Here is a 27,821-nt window from a genome sequence, read left to right as displayed (position 1 = left end):
TCATAATTTATTTTTTTCAAAAGACACCAAAGCAACATTATAGAGTACAGAGCTGTGAAAATAGCACAATATTGAGAAATAAAACACAAAAAACATCACTAATACATCAGGACAGCACAAAGTAAACACTTAGGCATTGGCGGTTTACTATTCTTTTAAAATCTTTCTGAAAGTGAGGGTGAAACTTGTTCTTCTGAAAATTTGGTAAAAATTCCTCTCGTAAAGGTAAGCAAAACGAAGTTGTGCTAACATTTCAGAGCATTTCAGCAAACTCAGAATACTGCAAATATCAGTTCATGTTTTTAGATAATTCAAACATTACAAATAATATTTGAGTCCTAAAAGTGTGAGAGCAGTGACACATTTTATACACAATTAAAAACAAATCTCAAAAGACATAAAAACCGACACCATATGGCAAACAATTCACGTTACATCCCACGATAGCGTTCAATCACCAAATACCACGCAAAATATCCACCAGACCCTCCATCCCAAATGTTCATTTTCCTGAAATTTCAGGTCATCCACAACCTCGAAAGTAAACTTGGTGAGCAGGTTATCAATAGAAAAACACTAAAATACACATACAATGAAATATAAGTCAAGTTTCCTAGGAAAGACCTGGTTTCAATCCAGAAGCTGCAAATATTTTTTCCATGCAAGATTTCTCACTACATTTGTGTAAATTTAGGGTTTCAAAAATGACTTTTTCAACACTGTTGCTGGATGGAAAAGTTTCAGATTTCGTAATTTCTTAACGGGACAGTATCTTTTGGATTTACATTTGCTCTTAGGCCGTTCGCCAGTGGACTGTTGTGGTTATCTTAGGGGACATTTCGTCTCTTATTCAAGCAGGCTTCACCAGTTAATGCGCAGCTAAGTAGAACATCAGTAGTCCCTCCTGCCTCAGGGGTTTCAGTGTGAAAACACAACTGATTACCTCAAAATATTAGTAAGGAAGATTACACCACTGAATACTGTTGATGGGTGGAGGCTTCTCTACAAGGCATCTTAACATCTATTGTTTTGCATCCCAAAAGAGTGATTTGTGGTTCGATTTAACAGGACAAGTTTTGTTATTTTAGATGTTTAATAAAATATTTTTAAGGTAATCACAAAATGCAGGGCTTCCTCCATTTTTATGTTTCGCCAGGCCTCTACAAAAGCTCTAAAATGTGACTTGACGCTTTGACTCTGTGTTGTTCGGCTATATTAATTCCCCTTTCAGAAAGCAGTGTGCTTACGTATGAAGTCAAGCGGCTATCAAGAAATCAAACAAACAGAAGCCCAGTAGGCTAATGCTAGCGGCTAATGCCACAAGCAAACGTGATGGTATACCGTGGCATAAAAACGTCAAGGTTTCAAAACCACAAAACTTTTCCGTCATACCGTCCCTAAGGTATTAGCTATTTTTTATGTCCCAAAAAATCCATGGAGAAATCCCTCGTTTGCAGCTGCAAGGCTCAACCCTCCTCCACTGGTTGTTGCTCAGTGTCAATGAGTTAGCTGTGCTACACGATGGCTGGAGGAGGTGAAACTCCTGAACTTTTTCCCCCAATCGAAGAAAACGAAATCACTGTTAGAGGAATACGTCGGCTACGGAAAAGTTACAAACGGCCGTGGCTTAGAGGAGGGCCAACTGACATGTAAAACATGTTAGCGGAGGGTGGTTGCCGAGGAGGCAATACCTCCAATATGATTTTGCATTTTTACAAAATTAAAAGTTCATAAACACTGTCATGAATGTTTCCCACCAGCTACGAGAGTTAACTCCAGTGTGTTTAGTGTGTCTAGCGGTGGAAAAATGTCTTTTTTTCTCTCTGTTGCAACAGTCTGTGTTGAGAACGAGTGTGTGTATAATGTAAACATGATACGAGTCATACACATGTGCTTTTTATGGAAAATAATTATTTTTGTTCTGATGGTAATATTGTTGAGCTGTGGCTATGGGTTTAGGCTCACCTAAAGGACTGCAGTTATTTTAATTTTATTCAGAATATTAAAGTTTTTTTCTTTTTAATTTGTTTTAACTTAACATTAGATTTATGTTCCAATTTGCTAATATGTTTTGAAAAATAAAAATCCTGTTCAATGGAAAAAAAAAAAAAAGTTTTTTTTTTTAACCCAGATATCTCAAAGTAACACATTTTAGAGCTGTAATTTTGGTGTAAGGTTATCATACCGCCAGAATATCATACCGGCACATGCGTACTTAAGACCTTTAACTCTACATAGGGCAACCGACCCTCCCTTTTTGCTGGGTTATTAGGAACATAAGATTAGTGAAAGACAGGGATTACAATGGTCGATGACCGCTTGCAAACTAGGATCCTCTGCAGATCAGTTACCAGAGCTAGAATCATTGTAAAAAACATCCAAGGATGTTGAAATACCAGTAATCTCCTGCCATTGAGAATTCAGTTTAGTTTCTTAGGATTGGGGGAGAAATCAAGACCAATGTGAGCCAGTGGGAGAGGTCAGGACCCCACATCCTGTGAAAGAGCGGACACTCAAGGTGTCTAGTTTGTGAGGGCCATCTAAGAAAGGGGCATTCAGGCAGACAGGGGGGCTGGGTTTTGGCTCCCCCCTGCTGCCACCCCAATGGTCAGCCAGCCTAATAGAATAAGAGGAAGTGACTTGACACTTCAGCAGGTGTCTGGTTACCATTAAGTCCACAACGCAACGGGAAAGCAAATTCAAATTATGGACTGGACGGTTTGAGAGAAAAAAAATGGTACTCCGGTTCAGTACTTGAAAAGACAAAATATAAAAATGTGACAAGCTAAAAGCGTCAGCATCAGCATAATTGATGTTGACTGTTTTGCAATCAGTAGATGTTAACAATTGTGTGTATGTTTTTAATACTGGTGCACAACAATGTGACAAAGGAGTCAAATTTCAAATAAGTTGTAAGGTGGTGTCAATGAAATTACAGCTCACGCGATAATACAATAACAGAAAGATAGTATACTGGAAATATTCCGAAAACTACATCGCAACATAGCTCTGGTCTAGTAAACTGTATGTAACGGTTGTTGCACGGTGTCCACACCAAGGCAAATTGGCACACAAAATGCAGTTACTGTACTTACGTATACATTACACTGAAAATTGAATTAGCATTCTCTAGATCAGTGTTTTTCAACCAACATGCTGCAGCACACTAGTGTGCTGTGAGAGATCGTCTGGTGTGCCGCGAGAAATTATCCAATATCCCTTTTCGGTCGTGTGTAGATGAGCGAGGTATAGCTCGTGTCACCTTGCTGTGTGCGAATGTGGACCTGAGCAAGTCTACTGTACATCATTTGATTCGACTGGTCAAGTGTCGATATACACGAAAGTGTCCTTTCCATTTTTTCCATAAGTGACGACCAACAACTGTTTTATTCCAACACATTGTCGAGGACAGCAAGGTGGCTGATGGGTAGAAATCCGAACAGTTTTTGAACGCGACATGAGCAGCTATCCAACAGCGCAATGATGCTAAGCAAGCTAACTGCTATAAAAAAGATAAAATAAAAAAAAAAACAGACTGAGAGCTGTTGAAGAAGAGCTTTGTGTGTGTCTTTCTTCAATTCCTGACAGGATATCGGCTTTGTGTTCATCTAAACAGGTTCAAGTTTCACACTGAGTACATTTAAATATTGAGAAATTATTTTACAATTAAATATCGACAAGTTTCCGAGGCGGGATCACACTCTTCAGCCTCCCCGGTAAAGTCTATTCAAGGGTGCTGGGGAAGAGGGTCCGTCGGGAAGTCGAATCTCGGATTCAGGAGGAGCGGTGTGGTTTTCGTCCCGGCCGTGGAACAGTGGACCAGCTCCACACCCTCGGCAGGGTCCTCGAGGGTGCATGGGAGTTCGCCCAACCAGTCTACATGTGTTTTGTGGATCTGGAGAAGCCGTTCGACCATGTGCCTCAGTGAGTCCTGTGGGGGGTGCTCCGGGAGTACGGGGTACCGAGCGCCTTGATAAGAGATGTTCGGTCCCTGTACGACTGGTGTCAGAGTTTGGGCCGCATTGCCGGCAGTAAGTCGAATTTATTCCCAGTGAGGGTTGGACTCCGCCAAGGCTGCCCTTTATCACAGATTCTGTTCATAATTTTTATGGACAGAATTTCTAGGCGCAGCCGAAGCGTTGAGGGGGTCGGGTTTGGTGACCTTAGCGTTGCATCTCTGCTTTTTGCAGAGGATGTGGTGCTGCTGGCTTCATCAAGCCGTGACCTCCAACTCTCACTGGAGTGGTTCGCAGTCAAGTGTGAAGCGGTTGGGATGAAGATCAGCACCTTCAAATCAGATACCATGGTCCTCAGTCGGAAAAGGGTGGGGTGCCCTCTCCGGGTCGGGGATGAGATCGTGCCCCAAGTGGAGGAGTTCAAGTATCTCGAGGTCTTGTTCACAAGTGAGGGTAGAAGGGAGCGGGACATCGACAGGCGGATCGGTGCAGCGTCTGCACTAATGCGGACTCTGCACCGGTCCATACTGATGAAGAAGGAGCTGAGCCGAAACGCGAAGCTCTCGATTTACCAGTTGATCTACGTTCCTAGCCTCACCTATGGTCACGAGCTGTGGGTCGTGACCGAAAGAGCAAGATCCCGGATACAAGTGGCCAAAATTAGTTTGGTCCGCAGTGTGTCCGGGCTCTCCCTTAGAGATAGGGTGAGAAGCTCGATCATCCGGGAGGGACACTGTGTCGAGTCTCTGCTTCTCTGCGTTGAGAGAAGCCAGCTGAGGTGGTTCTGGCATCTGGTTCGGATGCCTCCTGGACGCCTCCCTGGAGAGGTATTCCGGGCATGTCCCACCGGTGGGAGGCCCGGGGGACGACCAAGGACACGCTGGAGAGACTATGTCTCTCGGCTGGCATGGCCTTGGGATCCCACCAGAGAAGCTGGTTGAAGTGGCTGGGGAGAGGGAAGTCTGGGCTTCCCTGTTAAGGTTGCTGCCCCCGCGACCCAACCCCGGAGCAAGCGGAAGATGATGGATGGATGGATGGATGGACTAAAACTACTGCTGCTGTAGCTGCTACTACGACAACACAACCAAAGTTCTAGGAAAGGATGTTCTTCTGTGTTTTTTAAAAAAAAAAATTTTATATCAACGTAGTGATAAGAACAAACATAGAATCTTTCAGGTGGAGCCTTTAAGTTTAGAGAAGCGATCCACATTCTTGAAATATTATCTGCTGGTTTCATATATAAGGTGTATGGCCGGGTACATCCACAGTGGCGCTTTGTAGCTGGTCGGTGATAAAAACATTCACCTTCAAACCATAAATTTAGGCGCTTCCAGGAGTTCACACAGCAAGTTGTTGTAAGTTGTGTTAAATCCATTTTTGGAAAATCAGTGGGTTCCTTTGATTTGATTTTGACTTCTTCAACACACTGCTAACTTCAACCGCAACTAATGATGTTTTGTGTAAACTAGAAGAAGTTCGGAGCAGAAATTTTCCAAGCCCATGTTTTGCTCAGGAAACATGTCTATTCTGCACAAAAAGTAATTTTTGGTTTGTGTTGTGCCTCGACAAAAAAACGTGCCATGACTCAGAAAAGGTTGAAAAACACTGCCCTAGATTGCCGATTGTTAGACAAAATCTGCAAGGCAGATGGATTGGATCTCGGCAGAGTTGAAGGCCGGGTTTTAGTGCTCAATGTTAGCCACTCCTTGTGACGATGTACAGATTTGTAAAGATTTTCCCCAGTATCCCCATCACTATAAATGTATCTAGGTGGCTCTGTTAAGTTTACTTTTCCTAAAATATATTCATAATTTTAGTGGGACAGATTTTCCTTCTCACATTTTTGACGTCCAAACTAGCAGCCAAACAATATTTTGCATAATATTACAAATTCAAGTCAAAGTGAATCCAGTAAGTGTGCAGCAAGTCTTGTGAACCCACAACCCATCTTCCCAAAAACAGAAAAACAAACCCAGTAAGTGTTCAGAAAGTCCTGTAAACCTCCCCCCAAAAAGCAGGAAAAAAAACAAAGCCAGTGCATCAGACCTCAAAGATGTGAGGAGTTCGCACGGCTTTTCACCTTGGGCACAACGAGGATCTCGTCTCCATCTCGGATGCTGTATGAGTGGAGGGCCCGAAAGCCGCACTTCAACTCCTCCGGCCCGACGACCGAACACATTTCCCGGTTGATGTAGAATAGTCGGATCCCGTTGGAGGGCAGCTGAAGAAGCGCCCTCAGCTGCTTCTTCAGGTCGGTCACCGTCTGCTCCAGGCGGAGGCTGATCGCCTCCACCCTGTCGCCCCATCGGACCTCCACTATTGTGCAGCGAGGACTCAGATCAACGTCGGCCAACGGGGCTAGCTGACCGTACTTGGATACCAGCTCACTGTACCTATGAGTGCAAAGCTGCTTTTTAAAAGACAAACTTGGAATTCATCGTTTTTCCTCTGATTTATTGATGATCTTTATTTATTGATTGATTTGATCTAAATTTTCATGACAGGTTAAAAATGTCAAACTCGACGCTTATTCTTATTCTCACTTAACACTCAATATTCCCTCTCCACCTTCTTCCCTCAGCCCCTCTTCGAACTCCAGTGAAGACTCGCATTTCATTTTCGGTCTGGTCACTCCTCCTGCAACTAATCCTTCCTGTACAGCTCTCTGGCCTCTTTTCATGCTACGCTTGTTTCTCAATGACTTGCAATGTCACACAATACATTCAGGCAGCGCTGAACCTCTCATGGACAGATTAATTTAACTATTTTTCCCCACTAGTGGTCTAATTCAGAGTCCAAAGCCCGCCAGGTGGAGCTGTTTTTTTTTTTTTTTTTTTTTTAAATATATATTCAATAGGACTGTGAAATTTATCATGTTAACGGGCGGTAATTAATTTTTAAAATGAATCACGTTAAAATATTTGACGCAATAAACGCATGGACGGAATGACCCGCTAATGTGTTGCCTCAAATAGTTTACAATGACGCCCTTTTAGCACATTGAGACTGAAAAGGCTGAGAAATGCGAGTGGACACAGGCGCTCATCTGATCGTCCCTTTTATTGGCTTAAGCAGCCACCACTAACAGTCATGGTTGCCCAACTTCCCATCATGCACTTAGGCGGAGAAAGAGACGATCATTCTCTTAACATGCTTGCTTAGTTGAACACAACACAGAACATTTTGTATACCATTTGCAGCCACCACTGACAGTCATGGTTGCTCAACTTCCCATTATGCATTTCGGCAGAGCAGGAAACGTTCTTTTTCTTAACACGCCTAATTGAATGCAACGCAGAACATACTGCATACCATTTGCAGCCACCACTGACAGTCATGGTTGCCCAACTTCCCATCATGTATTTCGTCAGAGCAGGAGATGTTCTTTTTCTTAACACGCTTAATGGAACACAACACAGAACATACTGTATACCATTTGCAGCCACCGCTGACAGTCATGGTTGCCCAACTTCCTATCATGCATTTGGGCCGAACAGTTAAGTCGCTACAGTATCATTTAGTGAAAGCACAACAAAAATAATATTCCTATCTCTCAAAAAAATAATCTTCACCAAAAAAAAAAAGCGCTTAATGCAAAGAGAACTGGCATTCCTAATCAAATAGCTATGCAAAATACTAGGGCTGTCAAACGGTCCCTAACGGCCAAACGGTTAAGAGGGAAATTTTAATTGAGTTAATCACAGCTTAAAAATTAATCGTAATTAATCGCAATTCAAACAAATTATAAAATATGCCATATTTTTCTGTAAATTATTGTTGGAATGGAAAGATAAGACACAAGATGGATATATACATTCAACATACGGTACATAAGGACTGTATTTGTTTATTATAACAATAAATCAACAAGATGGCATTAACATTATTAACATTCTGTTAAAGCGATCCATGGATAGAAAGACTTGTAGTTTTTAAAAGATAAATGTTAGTACAAGTTATAGAAATGTTATATTAAAACCCCTCTTAATGTTTTCGTTTTAATAAAATTTGTAAAATTTTCAATCAAAAAATAAACTAGTAGCTCGCCATTGTTAATGTCAATAATTACACAATGCTCATGGTGCTGAAACCCATAAAATCAGTCGCACCCAAGCGCCAGCAGAGGGCGACAAAACACCCAAAAACACAAGTAACAAGTGGACATGACACTGTGCTGTCATTTTAATCTGTTTGAGTGGGGCATGTGCGTTAAATGTGTAAAATATTTTAACGTGATTAATAATAAAAATTAATTACCGCCCGTTAACACGATAATTTTGACAGCACTACAAAATACACATAAATGTTAATATGTTAATGCCATCTTGTGGATTTATTGTTATAAGAAACAAATACAGTACTTATGTACAGTATGTTGAATGTTTATGTCCGTCTTGTGTCTTATCTTTCCATTCCACCAATAATTTACAGAATAATATGGCATATTTTAGAGATGTTTGAATTGCGATTAATTATGATTAATTAATTTTTAAGCTGTGACTAACTCGATTAAAAAATTTTATCGTTTGACAGCCCTAATATTCAATTCATTGACTGCCATTGACGGCCATAGACGCCGAATTCATTTTAACTGGGATGCGGTCAAAGGTCAGAGGGATGAGAAATTAATTTCACTTGTTTCATACTAAAACTTGGTGCTAACTCTTAAGAATATGGCGATGCTTTGAATTCGGCTTCTTAGGGAGCGGTCTGCTCTCTCAAATTAGTCTTCTAGTTTTTTAAAGGGAACTTAGAGACTTGTAGTAATAAGCCACAATTGCTCTTACTGAAATATGTTATTAGAAACACATAATATATTGCCATTGATCTAAAAAAATCTATAATATTTAGTTCATGTTTTGAGAACGTTTGACCTATGGAGGGCGCCATGTTTTATGGATGCTCGGGGTGATGACGTAGATTATCACTGTCACCCGATGAATACTACCGCGTAACTGCAATTCCTTCTACGTGGCGAGACGTCCAACACATGCGCAAAAGAGGCGAGCACTTACTATTTGTGTTTTTATTGAGTCTTTTATTACCTTTTCATTGCCTCAAAATACTTTTTGCATGCGTTTCCCTCTCATACTTTTAAGAATTGAGTATTCTTGTGGCAGCTTTAAAGCAGATTGTTCAGCTGTTGACCACATTAGTCACATAGCGTATTTAAACCACCCTTATTTGATACTACTACATTTACATATTTTCTTAAGGCATCTTTATTATATTCTGTCTGTATCCATCTAAACAAAACAAGCTGAAAGTTCACGGTAGTACCTTGGGTGTCACATTCGCCTCTTATAAGACGTTTCATCGGTGTAGCACATTTTGGCAGAACACCGTCCATACTCTCGTCATGTGTCATCCAGTCTTTCCTGTTAATTTTTCTTTTGCTGCTCGTTTTGTGAAATATCGACGGTGCTGTCATGCTCATTAATGTTCCTCTCAAGTTCAAATTGAAAGGTTTCAACAGATGACATGTTTATTTCGCTAGAGCAGTGCTTCTCAATTATTTTCTGTTACATCCCCCCTTGGAAGATGTTAACGTTTCGCGCCCCACCCTTACTCTCTGCCGCCACTGTAAATAGTATCATTTGTCTATAAAATTATTTTTATAAGTACACCTCTGCTTAACATTGTGTCTTTTTTCCATTAAAGAAAAAAAACATTGATCAACTTACAATAAAGCATAACTTTATTAAAACTGTTTTGTTTGTAACAGGAAAGCCTTAAAGCGCATCAATTTGCCTGTTTAATTAAAAAAAAAAAAAAAAAAAAAAATCACATCCAAAATGTAAAAATACACTCAAGGTACATTTCTTTACCATTTGATACTGAAAAATAAATTTTAATAAAATCAATAAATAATAATAAATTCAAATTAATTAGCAACATTAACTGATTAGGACAATATGCCAAACAATTTGACCAAAAAAAAAAAAAAACAACAAAAATGAACAAAAACGTCATTGGACAGAGGGAAAGTTTTCATTTTTGCTGCTCGCAGTATCAGCTTCTTTGCAATGGGGTGGGGTTATTTAGCACTGAGCATGCTAAACAGTGCTCTACTGATATAACACTGACAAAGCGGTACGATTTTGGCAATATTCGGCATGTTTTTGCTGAAAAACAATCAAGCAGCAATGAGATTGGGGTCTCATTTCTAGAAGTGACGTCTAAATTGATTTGGCTTCCCGCTGTCCGCTATAAACTTTTTTAGACGCAGTAAACAGAATGGTCTTTCCTCGTGCCCCACTGTATTAAAAGTCAAAGTCAAAAGCCAAACGGCACAAAAACAACGCATTCTCGGCGGCCAAGGAAGAACCGGAGGAGAGGGCGGTCGTCGTGATGCTCCTAAGTCGAACGTGGCGCTTCCCGGGCGGACACGTGATAACCGGAGAAGAGAGTGGGTCGCTGCGTGAGCCCGGCCCGAGAACGGCGCCCAGCTCTTCATATCGCTTTGCTGTGTGCTCTTGTTTGGTTCAAATATACTGTGCGCACTCTGAAAATAAGAGCGCCACTTCTACCCACTGAGTGGATGTGCAAGTACACTTTATTCTAGTATGGCAAAAAAAAGTATGTTCCCCGAGGTCACAAAAACCACCCCCGGCATCTTTCTGGCCCCCCTGGGTGGGCGCCCCCCACTATTTGAGAAGTACTGCGCTAGAGTCATACTCTGGAAGCCCGGCAGCTTAACCAAGTGATGTCACAGCCCTGCGATGTCAACAACATTGGCAACCTACCGTAATTTCCCGAATATAAGGCGCACCCGTGTATAATGCGCACCCCAAATTTACTTGTAAAATCTAGGGAAAAATATTGTACCCGTTTATAACGCGCACCCTAATTTTAGCACCAATAAATAGAAGAATACAAGAAAACAGAGCTCGTGTACAGATACAGAAATGTCATTTTACTGACTGGTGAAACACAGCACAAGCATAGCATATTGGTAGTTCAAAACATTACCATAAACTGACAATATTTACGGTAATAATACGATTTGACAACTTCTCCAGCTTACCAGAATCTAGGAGAAAACAAAACAGATGTGACTTTTCTTTTAAAGGCTGCTGTATAACTTGCTCGTTTCATCATGATGAATAAATGTTTCTTCCATGGATTGATACGGTAAAATGAAAGTGAGAACGTAAGTCGGAAATCCGTGAGAGCTCATCGCTATGACCACGACAGTAATAGGAACTATTAGGGACAGTTATAGTTGACGGACACAGGAAGTCTGTGTGCTTACATTATGGTCAGAGTTGCGGAGCTGCAATAAACGTTGACTCAAATGAGTTCAAGAAACTAAATTCCGTGCTTTATGAAGAGTAAAAAAAGCAGAATTTAACACAGACGAAATCATTCGGCCGATTAGAGTGACGTATTACCGAAACAAAATGGTGACGTCACGTACCGTAATGGTCGGCAACGGGTTGCTGCATACGTTTCTTCAACACATCGTGGCCGTGTCAATAAAAAAAAAAATCGGTTTATATATATATATGTAATATATATATATTTCTGTCTCCATTCATGTACCCGTTTATAATGCGCACCATGATTTTACAAGTTGATTTTGGGGAAAAAAAGTGCGCGTTATATTCGGGAAATTACGGTACTAATTAAACTCATTTTTACAAATTGTATAAAAATGAAAACATCAAGAGGGGTTTTAATATCAAATTATTTTAACTCATAATAACATTTGTCTTTTAAGAACTACAAGTCTTTCTGTCCGTGGATCCCTTTAAATATTATTGATCATTGGTGTATTTTAATACTATTTTTATATATAGGTAGTCCCCAGGTTATGACAGACCCGACTTGCGCGATTTCGACTTTAAGGCGCCTGCATTTCGTCGTTTTTTGTTTTGTTTTTTTAAACTGTTGACTTTTGTTTTATGATACATGCTTTTATTTTGGTGCAGGAAGCTTAGTACAGGAAGCAAAGAAACGTACAGACGTGCCCGCCCACCCAACACACGCACACAGAGCAGTAGAGGTGACAGACTGCACGCACATTTTTTGCTTGTGAAGTATCCAGAGGCGATGGCTGTTTATAACACCTTTTGTACTGCTTATTGTGCGTTTTCAATTGTAGTCGAATAGGTGGGGCCAGTTTATATGATTGTTTTTGATGAGGTGCGAACGCTAACTGATACATGCTAATCATTTATTGTTGCTGTATCAGCAGCCACTTGTAGACGCAAATTTGAATTGCTTTTATTGAAGATGAGACTGATTCAATTTCATTTTATTTTAGTTTCATTCTGCAAGTGTTGATGTCATAAGCAGCTGAATAAAGTCAGCAAACCACACGGACGTTGACACTGTCATTTCGGAGCTTAGCTCACTGTCTAGCTAGGACTTAGCTCCAACGTCTTAGCGAGGACAGTACAATGATGTATAATACATGTTTTTGAAGATCTTTTTTTTTTTTTTTTTTTTTTTAGAGGGTGTTTTGAGGTATTTAATGGGTTAATTCCAATTTACGCGGAAATTCGGGTTACATCGCCAGCGCAGGAACGGAACTCGTTTGTGAACCGGGCACTGGCTGTACATATTTTTTGTTTGTTTGTTTGTTTTCTTTTTAAAACTAAATATACTGGACTGTCTCAGAAAATTAGAATACACAATATTCTAATTTTTTGAGACAGTCCTGTGTATATATACAGGACTGTCTCAGGAAATTAGAATACACAATATTCTAATTTCCTGACTGTCTCAGGAAATTAGAATATTGTGTATTCTAATTTCCTGAGACAGTCCAGTAGTCCTGCTCACCATTATTGCCACTCAAAGTTCAAGTGCCGGTACATATATTTTTTAATATATTCAGGAAACAAACAAAGAGGACGCTAAAAACCTTTGTCTATTTTCTTTGTTAAAATAATTTGGGACCTAATATTACAATATCTTTATACCCGAAATTTTATTTACTCATGAAGATATTGTTGAGATTATGCAACAAAATGGAGAATTTCAAATAATGATGAGCAAGACTGTAAAATTATCAATTTACAAAAATTTAAAAAGCAAATTTCTCAATCCAAGAAGAATAAAAACAAATACACTTCGGTTATAGCCACCAATATCACTCCCCCAAATCCCTCTTTGTCCTTAATTAGAGTTTAAAGTCCCACAAAGTAGGTGCATGTATTTAAAATGTAAAAAAAAAAAAAAAAAAATCTACCAGCTACCTTGTGTATCCATTTTCCAATCAGAATTCCCAGCACAAAGCATTCATTGAGCGGGGAGAGAGTGGTGGCATTGTCTTCCCACCAAAGGTTAGTTCCGTCGCCCCCACTCTCCACCCAATCCTGGTTCGGGACTACATATTCTCCCACTAAGTTAAGTGGAATGCCCATTTCATTATTTAGATGTTATGAAGTTTAATTTCCTAACACTAATCATGTTTGGCAATTTGTAAACATTCCACTTAAAAATTTTTTAATATGTCCTGCATTTTAGTAAATTTTCATACCTGTGTGGGCGCTCTTGCTCTGCACAGTCTTGGTAATAACGGATGAAGAACCTTTCAGCAGCTTCCCTGTCGTTGTCAGATACCGCGCCCCCGTTCAGGACAAGGATATTTGGCAGCCTGAAGTAAGGAGGCAGCAACTAAGTGACTTGTAAAAATGAAGATGTGACAAAAGTAGTGAGAGCAGGGTTCACAACATACTGTGCTAAAAGGAGACTGCGTCGCTCTTGTGTCGCGTACGGCTTCAACAGTGGAATCCCCATCACTTTGAGTTCTTGCAACTTAGGGAAGAAATTCAGGCTCTCAATGTCCCCCCACTTACTCAGCCCTGAATGACAGAAAATCATGGAGATTTTTCAACATGTTTGACATTTCAAAATTTCATTTTTTTCCCGGCCATGTACTCGCTTAAATATATTGGCTCTCAATATAGAGGTAGTCCCCGGGTTACAACGTACTCGATTTACGCGATTTCGACTTTACGACGCCGGAGTCTCGTCCGGCAGTTACACTTATGTTCAAAACGACACACATTTTAACAATAGGACACTTGGCACACGACAATTGGTGTTCAAATGTCAATCAAGTCTGATCAACATGTAAATTTAGTAGACTAAATTATTCTTTATCCACGTCAGACGTCCGATCTGCTCTTCCGTCATATAAGGTGACAGTCCAACCGGACCCAACACTGCCACCAGAGGGCCATGTGTCCTCCATCATTAAACAAAATACAATACTTCTGGATTTTTTGGGATAGTCATTTTGACATTTTGTAGTACTTAAAGGGATAATTCTGACTTACGCAGAAATTCGGGTTACGTCGCCAGCGTAGGAACGGAACTCGTTCGTAACTTGGGGACTACCTGTGTTTAGTGACAGTGACACCTCGACTCAGAGGTAAGATCTGGCCTAAAAAATCCAGCCCGACCCGACCCGGGTCCGCGGCTATTACAGGGTCCCCCCAGGATTGATAAATCTAAATTCAAGACTTTTAAGACCTTTTTTAATGCCATTTCAACTGAAAATTAATATTTTTCTCGCACCCATTATTTAGATAATATTGAATCATATTAAAAAAATAAAGCACTGAACATCAAATTTAACCTCAATTACTAAGTGTGTTTGACAAAAGAATGCACATTTATTGAAGATACAATTAAAACAAAAAGTTTCGTGCCACAGACCGGCCCTCTTTATGTCATGACTTACCTTATTAAAATATTGTAATAATAATCGTGCTGTCAAGCGATTAATTTTTTTATATCGCGACTAATCGCATGCTGTCAATCGTAAACTTGCGATTTTTTTAAATGCATAAATTATATATTTCAATTTCTAAATACACCTATTAGCACAGGAGTTCATCAAATTTAAGCCTCATTAGAAACAAGAAAAGAGTTTTCCTTTACACTTGTAAAGATGAATCAAATATGAATTTTCCCCAAATAACTTGTAAAAAGGGAGGCACGGAGGAAGAGCACGTCTACTGACAGTTCTGAGATTAAGGGCTCAAGCGCAGGTTCTGTGTGAAGTTACCATTTTATTTTTGGGGTGCTAGCTATAATTTTATGTTATATTAGACTGACTTTTTAAAGAATGAGGAACCTTTTGCAGGTGTTTTGAATTACACATTTGGCAATTGTGTACAAAACTGAAGCTTTTCATCATATTCATTTTTTTTTTTTTGGTTTGTGGTACATGCAAATTGACATACTCAATTTTGTTGGTTTAATCTACCAAAATAAAACAACTTTTATTTGATATTCAAAATTTTGGGGGCGTACAGTATATAGTTTAAATAAATAAAAAATTTAATGTAATATATCATTACTTATGAGTGTTTTCATATTATTCATGACATAAAATTACCGCAATTAAATGTGAAAGATTGAATGATTGATTGAAAGAATAATTGAACTCACCAAAACGGCTGTCTCCCAATGCACTTATACAGTTCAGACACCTGTGTATTTCAGGGTAGTTCACGCTCATCAGTCCACCTCAGAGTGCAATGTTTTGGGTTAAAATGCCCAACTTATGTTTTGCCTGAGAAAGTGGATTTCACCTCAATCCTCCGTCTTTGTGCCCAAAAATAGTGCCTGGAGCCTCCATGGTGGAAGTTTTAGTGGTGCTCTCATGAAAAATATTTCATTCTGCATGTTCTTTTATGGTTTATCGCTGTACTTTTATCCAAACATGCTCAAAAACAACGATAATGGGTCGCGCCAACAGCCAGACAGGTTCACGCTTGTCATGCTGCCTCAACGTGCCCCATTTCGGCCATTAAAACCCCAAATTAAGTTTTTCCAGAATCAAGTCAACAGGATGATATCATGATACTCTTTCCCAGAGGCAGAGCTGGTGGCATTGGAGAATGAGAGGGAGCCTGTTGCGGGGTATCGAATTTCAAACTACGGAATGCTAGAAGGGCCACAATTTATCGCGCGAAGCGGGGTTGCATGATGCCGTTAGTAAATAGTTTAACTGAAAGCTTCGTTAAAAATGTGTAATACGACCGGCCCAAACGTCAGGCCGGCCAACCGGGAACTGTCCCGGTTCTCCCGATTAGCCACTCCGGGCCTGGTACTGTGCGATTGCCTGCTGTTGTGATGTTGATGTTAACGGCGCGCAAGGTGCAGTGCATCGTAAAAATTCTACGCGTCATCTTCGTTATGGATTAAAAAAAAAAAAAACTTCGTCACGGATATAATTTAGGTTGCACTGAGATGTTCTTGAAAATTAAAACCACGGTGAAAAAAACCCAGACTTACGACAGCTAATTTAATACTTTTAATACCTTTAGTAATGGAAAACTAAATTCAATGCCTTTTTAATACTTTTAATAACCCGCGGGTACCCTGTATTACTGTATTATTTTGTAACGAATTCTTCCAATTAAACAAGACTAAGATGCATAGTTAATAATAGGGTTGGGCATCGAGCATCGATGGGAACCGGTTCTAACACTCCGATGCTCCAGGAATCGTTCGAATTTTAAAATTTCGTTCCATGTTTTGATGCCCTGACCGCCGAGCAAGAAAAAAATTGCTCGAGTTCAAAGACTGATATTTATATACAAGTTAAAATTAGCCGTGTGACAGTTCATATAATTAAAAAAATCCTGGAGAAATTAAGACTTTAATATAAACCATGCAATTTTTTTTTTGACCCTGCCTTTTTTTTTTTACTCAGCCTCTTAAAAGAATCGGACTCAAGAATCAATCGGAACCAGAATCGAAACGTGGAATCTGAATCAGAACCTAAATCGTTCAATTTCAAACGATGCCCAACCATAGTCAATAAACATTTATATATTTTATATTTGTGTGTCTGTCCTATCAGGTTAGTCATGATTTATTTCCTTAGAAAAATGCAGCAACCCATTTGACATTTATTTTTAATATAATCCAGTTGGCAGAAAAAAAGTTTTCTTAATGTTTAAGTAGTCTAAATATTTTTGTGATCATTATAAATGTTTTTACACAATGAAGTAACGCTGGAAAAGTTTTAAAATTTATTTCTCGTATGAGAGCAAAGTGCCACATTCGCTACATTCGGCAAAGCCGACACAGGTTTCTGTAGCATCTTCAAAAATCTATTTGAAGCTTTCCACACCACACTCTTAGCGGTGCATGTTTGTCTTTTCAATTCTCCCGTCTTTAGTTTGTTTTTAACTTATTGCTGCTCCATATCGAAATACCAGGTAAAAATATGTAATGGATGCGGAGGGGCAGATTAAAAAGAGGGCAGGGCCACAGCGTTCACGTGCGCAGGGCATGCAGCTCCTGTTTACAATTACCATCCAGCGTCTCCTCTGTTTTTATCCAAATGATTTATTTTATAAACATTTTTGTTTGAGCTTTTTAATACCTAATTTTGAAAAAAATATTTCATAACAAGTATTCCTTAGTTTAACATCCATACATCATTTTAGTATACATAAATTTCAAGTTACGACACGTTTAAACGGGAGAATATTGCCTCTTGTTCAGAAATTTCAGGTTACAAGAGCCACAAAAAGACTATACAATACTGTGAGTACTGTGTGAGAACACATGCATGTACTTCTTGCTTTTAAATATCGAGCCATAAAACCCTGCTGCCCTATTGGTCATAATATTTCCCATCATGCCTCCGTAATGTGATTCTGCTCTCCTACTGGCCTGTTGTTGATGACGTTTCAATTTGGGTGTCGCAGTATGATGACATGCACAGGCGCTACTGTGTTATTGTTGATATAGCAGGTCAATGTCTGAGCCTTGTGTTTTTGTTTCATGAAGTTTTTTTTAAGCCCACAGACAGTTCATTACATTAGAGCATAGGTCTCCTCGCGTTTTTGTGTCCCGAAGAGTGAGGTAGGCGGTAGGCACCATTGATCCTGTGAAAGAGGACATTGCCTCACTCGAAAGATATTTGTTCTTTGCATTTTGCTCTATTATCTACTTCATTACAGGTAATAACACAGGTTACATATATTGAATGATTGAAATGTTTAATGTGGCGTGTCAGTAGTGCTTGGAACCGATTAGGGCATTTGCATGTAAAACGTGTTTCTATTAACGAAATTTTCGGGTTAGGAGACTACTCCCAGAACCAATGAATGTTGTAAGTAGAGGTAGCACTGTATTTAAGTTACAGTGACACCTTGACTTACGAGTACTTTGTGTAATGAGCATAATTGAGTTATTATTGATCTTACAAAAAAATTCTACTTCAAATCGTAAGTCAAGGTACCACTGTATTCCTTTTTTTTTTTTTTTTGTAAAAATTGTTTTTAGAAAATTGCACGGCAATAAAATTTACAGATACATAACTACACACCCATACAGTGAACATGAAGTTGTCACCAAAATGGATTGGACAACTATTGCCGTTAATGTCAGCCAATGAGTTGAAGAACTTTCACATCATCTCTCCTTACCTGAGTTGTTAAGGTTGATGCAGCGCAGGTTGGGAAAGAGACGTTGCAGTGTTTCCCGGGTCTCGTCCACGCACTCCACGCCATTGTTGGCCAGCACCAATTCGTTAAGGCCGGGGTACATGAGCCCGAACTTGCGCACCTCCGTCCAGTCACGCAGGTGGTTGTCGGTGATCTGCAGCAGGCGCAAGGACGGGCAGGACGTGCTGGACTGGGACACAGTGCGGTATTCGTTTAGGCACAGGAAGAGCTCCACCAGCCTGGGGACAAATCCAGAGCACGAGTGGTTAATTGGACCTGGTGTGCGAATGTTTCAGTTATTGTGGCTCCACTTACTCAGAAGTGTTTTGCGTGAGTGCGTGAACGGTGTCCCAGCTGACTTGTGTGTTAATGAGGACGAGCCGACGCAACCGGGCAAACACGTTGGCCATGCACGGCTCCAGCGTGGCGCCGCACAATGGGTTCATGCTCAGGTTGAGGAAGTCCAAGCGAGGGACGTTGGAAACGATAGCGCAGATCTAGCAAACCCATTAAAATGAAGTTTAGATGTCATCCATTTTTTTGAAGGGAGGATTAATTATTGAGCATTTTTCTAAAAGACACATAAAAAATGTGCATTTTTATATGTGAATGTCTAGCTATATTCAAATTTTAATGATCACTTTTTATATTTATTCATTGGCTGCCTTTGACGGCAAAATATGTCCAATCCACTTGAACTGGGAGGGTTGACAGCAATTGAATATTCGATAGCTGCCAGCCCCATTTCAAGCGACTGAACGTCTATCATTGCTTGTGTGTTTTAATAATTATCTGTTTAAAATATCCTTTATTCTTTTACTGAGTACCACAGCTCATACTCTGTTAAAGGGTATGTAGCGGCAAAGGGGGTGTGAGACATCAATAGAACCGTTATGTGCCAAGATAACAAATATTGATAAAGTTAACAAAAAAAAATCAATCACATTAATGAGCAATTATCGAAAATAGATCGAAAATGACGAACATTTCCGAAAGTGTTCCGGAAACAGCCGAATGGGGCGGGGACGTCACGACAGGTGAATGAAAGTCGAGGCGGAGCCAGGTGCGATTGTTTTTTCTCGACGAGAGAGTAGCGTTCGGGTTTGTTTGACCAAAACATCACTAGAATGGTTCAAAACTGCTGTGCTATGTGGTGTACAAATAGCTATTTATCGGAATATAGTATCCATGAGTTCCTGAACGCGAAAAAAAAAGCTGGACTACACAGACAATGGGTAAAGTTCGTCTGTGCAAAGAGGGCTAATTTTCTAGACACAGCCTCTGGCACGGTTTTGTGTTATTTTCCACCTGAAAGCTTCTCGAACTATGGACAAGTGAAATCGGGTTTTGCTATAAGATTGCTGCTCAAAGGAGATGCGGTGCCGACCATACACGCGCAGCCATCTAAATGTCCCGAGATATCAAGAAAGAGGACGATGAGTGGCAAAGGAGGCTAAGGCTAAGCAAAGGAGGGAAGCAGCCAAGCTCGAAATGGCCAGAGTGAGTACTCTTTTATAATAAAAAAATGTCACCCATTGGATACGGGACTGGACACATGTATAAATTATCGTTCGTAAAATATATAGAACAAATCCTCTGATCCCATTCATATTTGTGTCTGTTGGCAGAGCGAAAAGCTATGATAGCGCAATAATTATTCTATGCATTCCTTTATTTTGCAGTCACGGTGTATCAGCTTCACAAAAAGAAATGCAAAACAAATCATTGGTGTTTCCCCACACGATCTGCTGCCGATGTTTCATCAGTGTCATTGCTCCCCTCAATGACCGTTTCATTACGCTGCATTGGCGTTCGTTTGGGCTCAAATTGGTAACCTAAAACACCGATTAAAGCTTCGTAACTCTCCTCGTCACCATTAGATGAACATTCGTTACGTCCTTCTACGTCGGATTCGTCGCTGAAACTAGAAACGAAATTGTCTGCCATCATCGCCGCCATTCAGTATTAAAGCACTGAGCCTTTTTCTTGTTGAAGAAACACCCCTCACTGTCAATTCTGAATTCTCTTTTATTGACAACGAGGGGTGTTTCTTCATGAGGGAACCTGGAATATGTGCAGGACGAACACAATGCATCAGCATAAACAGCTCAAAACACCCCTAATTCTCCCCTCACTAGAAGGAATTATAGTGATACCTCGGCTCACGAACGCTTAAGCGCACGAACTTTTCGCCTCAAGAACATTAAATTCGCGAGCATATAGTCTCTGCTGACGAACTAGTTTTCGGCGGACGAACCAATTCACGCGGTCGAAAAGCGCCACGAGAAGCTGACGCACGCTCACGGCGTCCCAGTTCGTCCCCTCACTTTCGTTGAGTGCGGACGTGGTTTGTGTTTGATAGAGATTTTGGACCATATTGAGTGTACTTTTGCTATTATGGGACCGAAAAAGAGTTACCTACAGTCCTTATGGAAGGTGACTCGTGTTACCAATTCGCCCTCGACTGGTAATTGGCGGTGCTTTCAGCTTCCCACCGTAGTGAGAAGTGGACCGGCGAGTCACGTTGGCTCGTTGTCGTCGGTTGTCTTCGGTTCGCCCGATTTCCTCTCCAGAAAGGTGGCGGCGTGCATACAAGAGGCGTCGGATGGCTTTTATTAACAACCAAAAGCATGTGGTGGGCACAGCAGTGGAGTCTACGCTAACTGCGCACTTTGCCGGTAACACTCTCCTTCCAAACAGTAACTCCCTCCCTCCCTCCTCCTCCCACTCCATTCCATCAAGCCATCAACTACCATCACAAAGGTAAATAAAACGACTTTATTATACAGTACAGTTTATTTCTTTAACACAATAGCACATTTATTATACATAAAATAAGGTATATTTTTGTGTAGTTTTAAGGCTTATTTAGTAGAAAATTATGTTTTATGGGGACCTGGGAACGGATTATTCTCATTTTAATGGTTTCTTATGGGAAATAAATGTTCGGAAGACGAACTTTTCGCCTTACACACACTTTCTGGGAACCAATTATGTTCGTGAGCTGAGGTATCACTGTATATTGATGCAGACAGGCGCTGCCCCCCTAGTGGCCGGTGGCACTCGCTTCACTTGTCGTGACGTCACGCACACAATCTGCCAGATCTCGGGCGCCGGTCGTTTTAGCTTGACAATCGAGCCAAATTTCTCTCATTTTCTTGTGTGTAATTACACGAAGTGGCATGATATGAATACAAAAGGCATGCGTTTATGGATAAATGATGGAATATTAAAATTTTCCCAGGGCATGACATACCCTTTAAAAATACTAGACAAAAAAGTACCAATTGGAGAAACTCACACGGACGCACATTTTCCTTGGCGTACATGATAGCGACGATTTGACTCACCTCAGCCCAGTCGTGGATCTCATTGTAGGACAGGTCCAGCTCAACCACATGGGCACAGAAAGCAGCAATGTTGGACCTGTCACCCGCCTTTTTGATGCCACAGTCGTTCAGAACCAACACGTTCGGCAAGAACAGACGACCTGCGAACACCGGCATTAGGATAAAAACACCCACGGAAGTGAACCGACGCACACCTTTGACTGGGGATCCAGGAGGGGAGGGCAGCACTACGACACCCAGGCCTTGACCGTAGGGGAAGTTCTCTGTGTTGTACTTGTCGCTGAGGACCTCCACAAAGGTGCGGGCCTCCACTTCATCAGAGGACTGATCCATTGTCTCAGCCCTGGGTTGAGAAGAGTTAACTGCTAACCAAATTCGTAATCTTGAGAGGGTATTTTGACACAATTATGGGCTTGACATGTTCTATGTGAGAAAACTGGGAAATCTTTTAATCACATTTCACCTTTTTATGATTAATTCAAGTAGAAATCGAGTGATATGAGTTTTTCAGGACCGATACCGATTATTAGTAGTTGGGGGGGTGATTAACCAATTTTTGGATTTGATATTCATTTACAGTAAAAATGTAAAATTGGCGTAAAAAAACTGAATAATGCAAACACTAAACTTCACTGAAATGCCTAAAGCATGTTTATTGAATCACACAAAAACAATAGCTCCAGAAGTGCCTGAATTTTCTTATAAAGTTGAATAAAACATTAAATAAATAGCTCTTCAGAAAAAAATGTTCCAGAAAAGTTTTTAACATGTTAATGTCCCTTCATAATGTGCCTTCATAATGCGAATCATCATTTCTAAACAAAAATAACAGAAAAATGCTTGTCTTTGTTAAATGCTTGATTGAGTGAGTCCAGTCAAATCCACTCACTGCTGTGCAGTGCACAGACACACAATGAGTTGCCACAGCACACTAGTGTTTAACAAGATAAATTATGATTGACACATTGGGCGTCATTGAATGTAGCGCTGTCAAGCTTCTCTAGCAAGATCAAAGCTTCAACGCCTCGTCAATCATCATTAACTCATTCACTCCCAGCAATTTTCAGCGGAGCAAGGCCCTTCGCTCCCGGCCGTTTTACTGGATTTTGACTGATTTTGCAAGGCCCACAGAAACCCACCAAAAAAATATTAGACTCTCGTCTTTCAGCAGAAAAAAAAGTAAGTTCATATCTTTTTCCATTCTTTAGAAATAAGCATTAGAAAATAGCTTAGTTTGAGCAATTTTCCAATTTCTGATGAAAAAACGGAGAAAATGAGCTTTTTTGTAAACACATAAATTTCAAACATAACTGACTTTAAACGGCTATTTTTTGCTTTGGTTACATGCCAAACATCTGAATAATGTTTTCCTTTTACAAAATAACATGAACAACCAGACAAATAGAGCTTTTGATAGCAAAGTAACAATTTATTCACACATACCTAACTGAGAAATGATGCTTGGTGGCCGCAACAGCGGGTTAAACTTTTCCCTCATTGCCGCCTGTCTCGTAAAGATGGATTTTTTGTCTTTTGTGGTGAACACTGCCTCGTTCGCCTGGGGAACTTCTGTTCCGGGGGGGGGGGGAACTGGTTTGGCCGTGCGCATTTCCGTGCGGGAAACTGGATGGTGCGGGGGATGCGAGCGGCAAGCCTGCGGAGTGGGCTCTGCTAGGCGAGCAGCACGGTCACAACTACGCTGTACTGGTTAAATCGGGTTGGGGGGATCTTACCAAATGCGCTACTGCCCTCCAGTGGCCAGTTTTATTGCTTTGAAATGCTTTAAAAGTGTCGTAGGACACCAACGATAAGATCATCACGCAAGAGTGATCATGTCTACAAATTGGAAACACTTCACATTTGGATGCACTTTTTCCCATCCACAGTACTTTTCTGTACTTGTATTGGATCGGTATTCTGTACAGGCAGACTCAGTATCGGACTCAAACTCGTGTGCAAAAGTATGTGATCGGGACAACCCTAGTTTGAACTTGTCTGATAGTTAAAGATTATTACAATTTAGTTTCTATTGCAGGGTTTATAAACCTGGTGGACCGCCAGTCTAAAACAGTTTCTAAAAAAAAAAAAAAAAGTATACAAATCTTGACGGCATTTCAACTGCGTGTGGTAATACGGTTGAAAGCACACTGGCGACATCTAATGGTCACTATATGAACAAACTTGTCCTAACTCCCAATGCACTGAATTGCATTGTATTTTTGTTTTAGTTCAAACTGTATTTCAAGACTATTTGAAGATTCTACATTTTAGAATTGTTAATAAATGGCTTGTAATAACACATAATAGTAACAATCTCAAAATTCCAGTCTCTTAACATTTTCATTAAAAAAAATATATATAATATTATTTTATTGTTTTTTCCCAAAAACATGGTACTTCACTGGTGGGCTTCTCTTCCACCAGGCTTTTCAAGTTTTCGACGCTATGGGACAACTTCATCAATGAAACTTTAAAAAGAGTCTCCCTAGAGCACGCAAAACAGGAGCTCACGTGTCACGTGTGCATCAGCGCCGGCCGGGAAAAAAGCTCTAAAAATAGCCCGTAGGCGTGATCACATTAGTGACAAGAAAGCCGAAACGTGAGGCGACATGAGCTTGCCGCCCAGTTGACGTTCCACCTATCCATTTTCAGACACCCAAAATGACGATAGACATCCAATCTTGTACCTCTTAAAATCTTATTTAAACACTTTAGTTTAACACTAGTAGACGTCCAATCCATTTGAACAGAGAGGGTGGCAGCGAATCACTTCAAATGGATTGGACATCTAGCGGAAGCCAATGAGTTAATATCCCTTTGACAGTGCGATGACATCCCTCAAATCAGATCTTATCCGCCGTTTGTGTCCAAGTGAGGACAGTCCTTCCCTCTTATCCATCCTGATCAGGACTATCATTTTCAGACAAATCATATCACAAGGCCGAAATAGATCTAGTTTGATGTTCCTGCCGTAAGAGTTTCTCACAGATCTGCCAAATCTTACCTTTGATGTGTGGCAGCCGAAGCAGAGCCGCTTTTCAACAGCGCATCCGGTCACATTCCCCTGCTGCGAAAAGACACAAAATGCACAAAAAGGGCAGACAGCAGGGATTAGGGCATAATGTACGGTTTGCTTAGATAACGGCCTCCACCCTATTAGATACTACTGTATACAAAATATCCAAAGCACACGTGTCAAACTTCGGCCCACAGGTCAGATTCGGCCCACATCATTGTTTTTTTTTTTTTTTTTTTTTTTTCCCCAGCTAAACTGAAATTTAAACAAAAATCTGAATATTTACAGTTTTACCAGTCGCTTTAAAAAAAGTAAATGAAGTTTTAGTTAAGATTTTAAAATTAGTATGTTTATTTTTTTTAATGAGTATGTTCATTGTCTTTGATTTTTTGTTTTAGTTAAAAATTACAAAAGAAATAAGCATATTTATTGTTTCCCTTTTTTAATTAAAAAAAATTGAATAAATTCTAAAGATGAAAATAATATTCATTATCTGTTTTTTATTTAAGTTTAAAATTAAAAATAAAAATTGCAAAAAGGGAAAATTTACAGTTCACCACTTTTGTTTAAATCAAAATTTAAATATAGCCCATATATATATATATATATATATATATATATATATATATATATATATATATATATGTGTATATATATATATATATACACATACAGTGGGGAGAACAAGTATTTGATACACTGCCAATGGGTTTTCCCATTGGCAGTGTATCAAATACTTGTTCTCCCCACCGTATATGTACATAATTTCTGAAGATATTTTTTTTTATGTATTTTTCTTTGGATTCATGGATTTATTCATCTTGTGAACCGCTTATCCTCACGAGTGTGGCGGGGGTGCTGGAGCTTATTCCAGCAAACAACGAGCAGGAGGCAGGGTACACCCTGAACTGGTCGCCACCCAGTCGCAGTGGATTTGACCAAAAAAAAAAAAAAAAAAAAAAAATCCTCTTTATTTTCTTTCATAAAAAAGAAAGCAATATTTTCCATTCATGCATTTTTCATTTTTATCCTTTATGGCAATTTCAAACAGACAAAAAAGAAAGAAAATAAAAAAGAAAAACTGTATAAACGTTTTCTTAATATGTATTTTTACAGTGTCTCTGAAGAGCTAAAAAAATCTCACATTTTAGACTTTTAAAGGCCCTTTTAAGACCATAGTGAATACAATTCATTAACTATTTCGCATCATTTACGAAAAAAGATTTGAAGAAAAATTGGGAGGCCCGGAATTACTTGCAAAGTATATGAATTTATTCCCAGCTTTTTCACACAGTGATACAAATTAGCATGGAGTACTCAAGCAGTAAAGTAACGTCAATAGATTTTTAAGACCTTTAAAAATTGTATTTAAGACTTTTTATGAGATTTTAGGAGAATTTCAGTTGTTTTTAAGGCCTTACATTCAAATTATTGGATTTAAGACTTTTTGGAGACTTTTTAAGCCTGTTTTAGCTGTGGGATTTCATTAAAAACAAAGAGAAAACCAGTAAATGATACGTTTTTTTTTCTTTAGAAAAGGGGAAAATATTGAATAGTTCTCCGATTTCTGGAGTCGTCGGCTCCTTTTCACTACAGAAATGTTATACACATTTTATTTTAGCGAGAAACATGAAGGCGGGCCACACAAAATTATGTGGAAATCCGGATCTGGCCCCTGGAGCGCCAGTTTGACACCTGCGTGTTAATGAAAGAAATTTTCTTCCTAACAAGCCTTATTTTAACAGCGGGTATTATGTTACTGACAATAGAGCAAGAAAATAGGCTCCTTTATGCCTGATGAACAAATGTCACTCTTTTGTGCAGATAGAGACAACAACCTTGCACTTACCATCAACACACCGCCCTGCAAATAGCATATTATGTAGTAAACCTTAAATTTAGGCGTAGTTATGGCAGTCCCGACCAATGTGCACGCTCGGTTTACGTCACTGCAAAAGGCACGCTGTCGTAAATCGAAGAGCGTCCGTGCAAATAATAAAGACTAATTAAAAAAACATGTATTTCAAAGGTATTGTTTATGCCGAATTGAGGCACGAGCCATGGCGTTTGGGGAAAACGCCAAAAAAAAGTATTTTCTGTCAAATACACTCCAAAATTATCAAGGTCAAGGTAAAAACACAAAAATGTGAACGGAGTTCGGCAGAGGTCGACTCAAAAGGGGCGATAACTCAACACCGAGGCCTGTACGGTGTTGATAAATATAGCTAAGAGATAACTCTCTACGAGTGATTAATGTACCTGCTCTGCCAGTCAAGAAAAAACGCTGTTCAAGAAATGCATACAAGGTGCTATAATTTCAGCGCGTAAAACTAACTTGTCCCGTCATGACATCTATTGGAATAATTTCATATTCGACGACTGTTATCAAGTGGTCTATGTCAGCCTCTTAACTTAGCACTTTAAAAGCGACATGGTTATATTTTTGGACATTGTGACTGCACTCACCGTGAACCCCCCGGAAGCCACTCGCTAGTGTTTTGTTTGTGTTTTTCTTCTCGCTGAAGAAGTGTCAGTGGAAGCCGGATGTGACGTCGTTTAAATGGTTTTAAACTTTAAACAGGGCTTCTCCTAGCGCAATTAAAAAAAAAAAAAAAGTCGTGGCTTTGACGTGAAATGTGAAGCTATGTAAGAAAATACTTAAAAATATATCATGTATACATAAACTGTATGCTGTTTTTTTCTCTTAATTTGGAGCAGGTTAGCGTAAATCCGCACCGAATGACCCAAAAATGCATTTTAATAACTGTAATTTGGGGGGGGGGTATGGTGGTTGCGCGCATATGAAAAAAATATATAGTATGAGAAAAACTACATATTTGTTTTGACTGGAACGTCAGTGTCACCATACATAGGTGTGATATATTCAAGGGTAGATTTCCAAAGGCGAAATTAGCGGCGCAAGTAGTTAGCGGCCATCTTGCATCGGGAAATCGTAGAGGCACGGTGAATGATTTTCTCCATTAAAATACGCGAACTCATTGAATTCTTCACGGATTTACAAACGGCTTGGCTCATAACAAACTGTGTTAATGTGGCTATTATTTGGCTT

At 39.8% G+C, this 27,821-nt stretch overlaps 1 protein-coding gene across 1 annotated transcript; it reads right to left on the bottom strand.

The window, feature by feature from the left end:
- On the bottom strand, window positions 1-27,279 carry LOC130906720 (tubulin-specific chaperone cofactor E-like protein). The gene is made up of 9 exons (XM_057821284.1): window positions 27,218-27,279; window positions 24,740-24,802; window positions 21,930-22,078; window positions 21,736-21,875; window positions 18,701-18,882; window positions 18,368-18,624; window positions 13,645-13,771; window positions 13,447-13,563; window positions 1-6,349 (listed from the first exon to the last, which is right to left on the bottom strand). The coding sequence occupies exons 3-9, from the start codon at window positions 22,066-22,068 to the stop codon at window positions 6,004-6,006; spliced, it is 1,308 nt and encodes a 435-aa protein (XP_057677267.1). The 5' UTR covers window positions 22,069-22,078; window positions 24,740-24,802; window positions 27,218-27,279; the 3' UTR covers window positions 1-6,003.
- Window positions 27,280-27,821: the final 542 nt, after the last annotated feature.

The sequence above is a fragment of the Corythoichthys intestinalis genome, chromosome 18 (assembly GCF_030265065.1).
Source record: "Corythoichthys intestinalis isolate RoL2023-P3 chromosome 18, ASM3026506v1, whole genome shotgun sequence".
In the NCBI taxonomy this organism is placed as follows: Eukaryota; Metazoa; Chordata; class Actinopteri; order Syngnathiformes; family Syngnathidae; genus Corythoichthys; species Corythoichthys intestinalis.
This window is presented reverse-complemented; position numbering and strand designations above follow the sequence as displayed.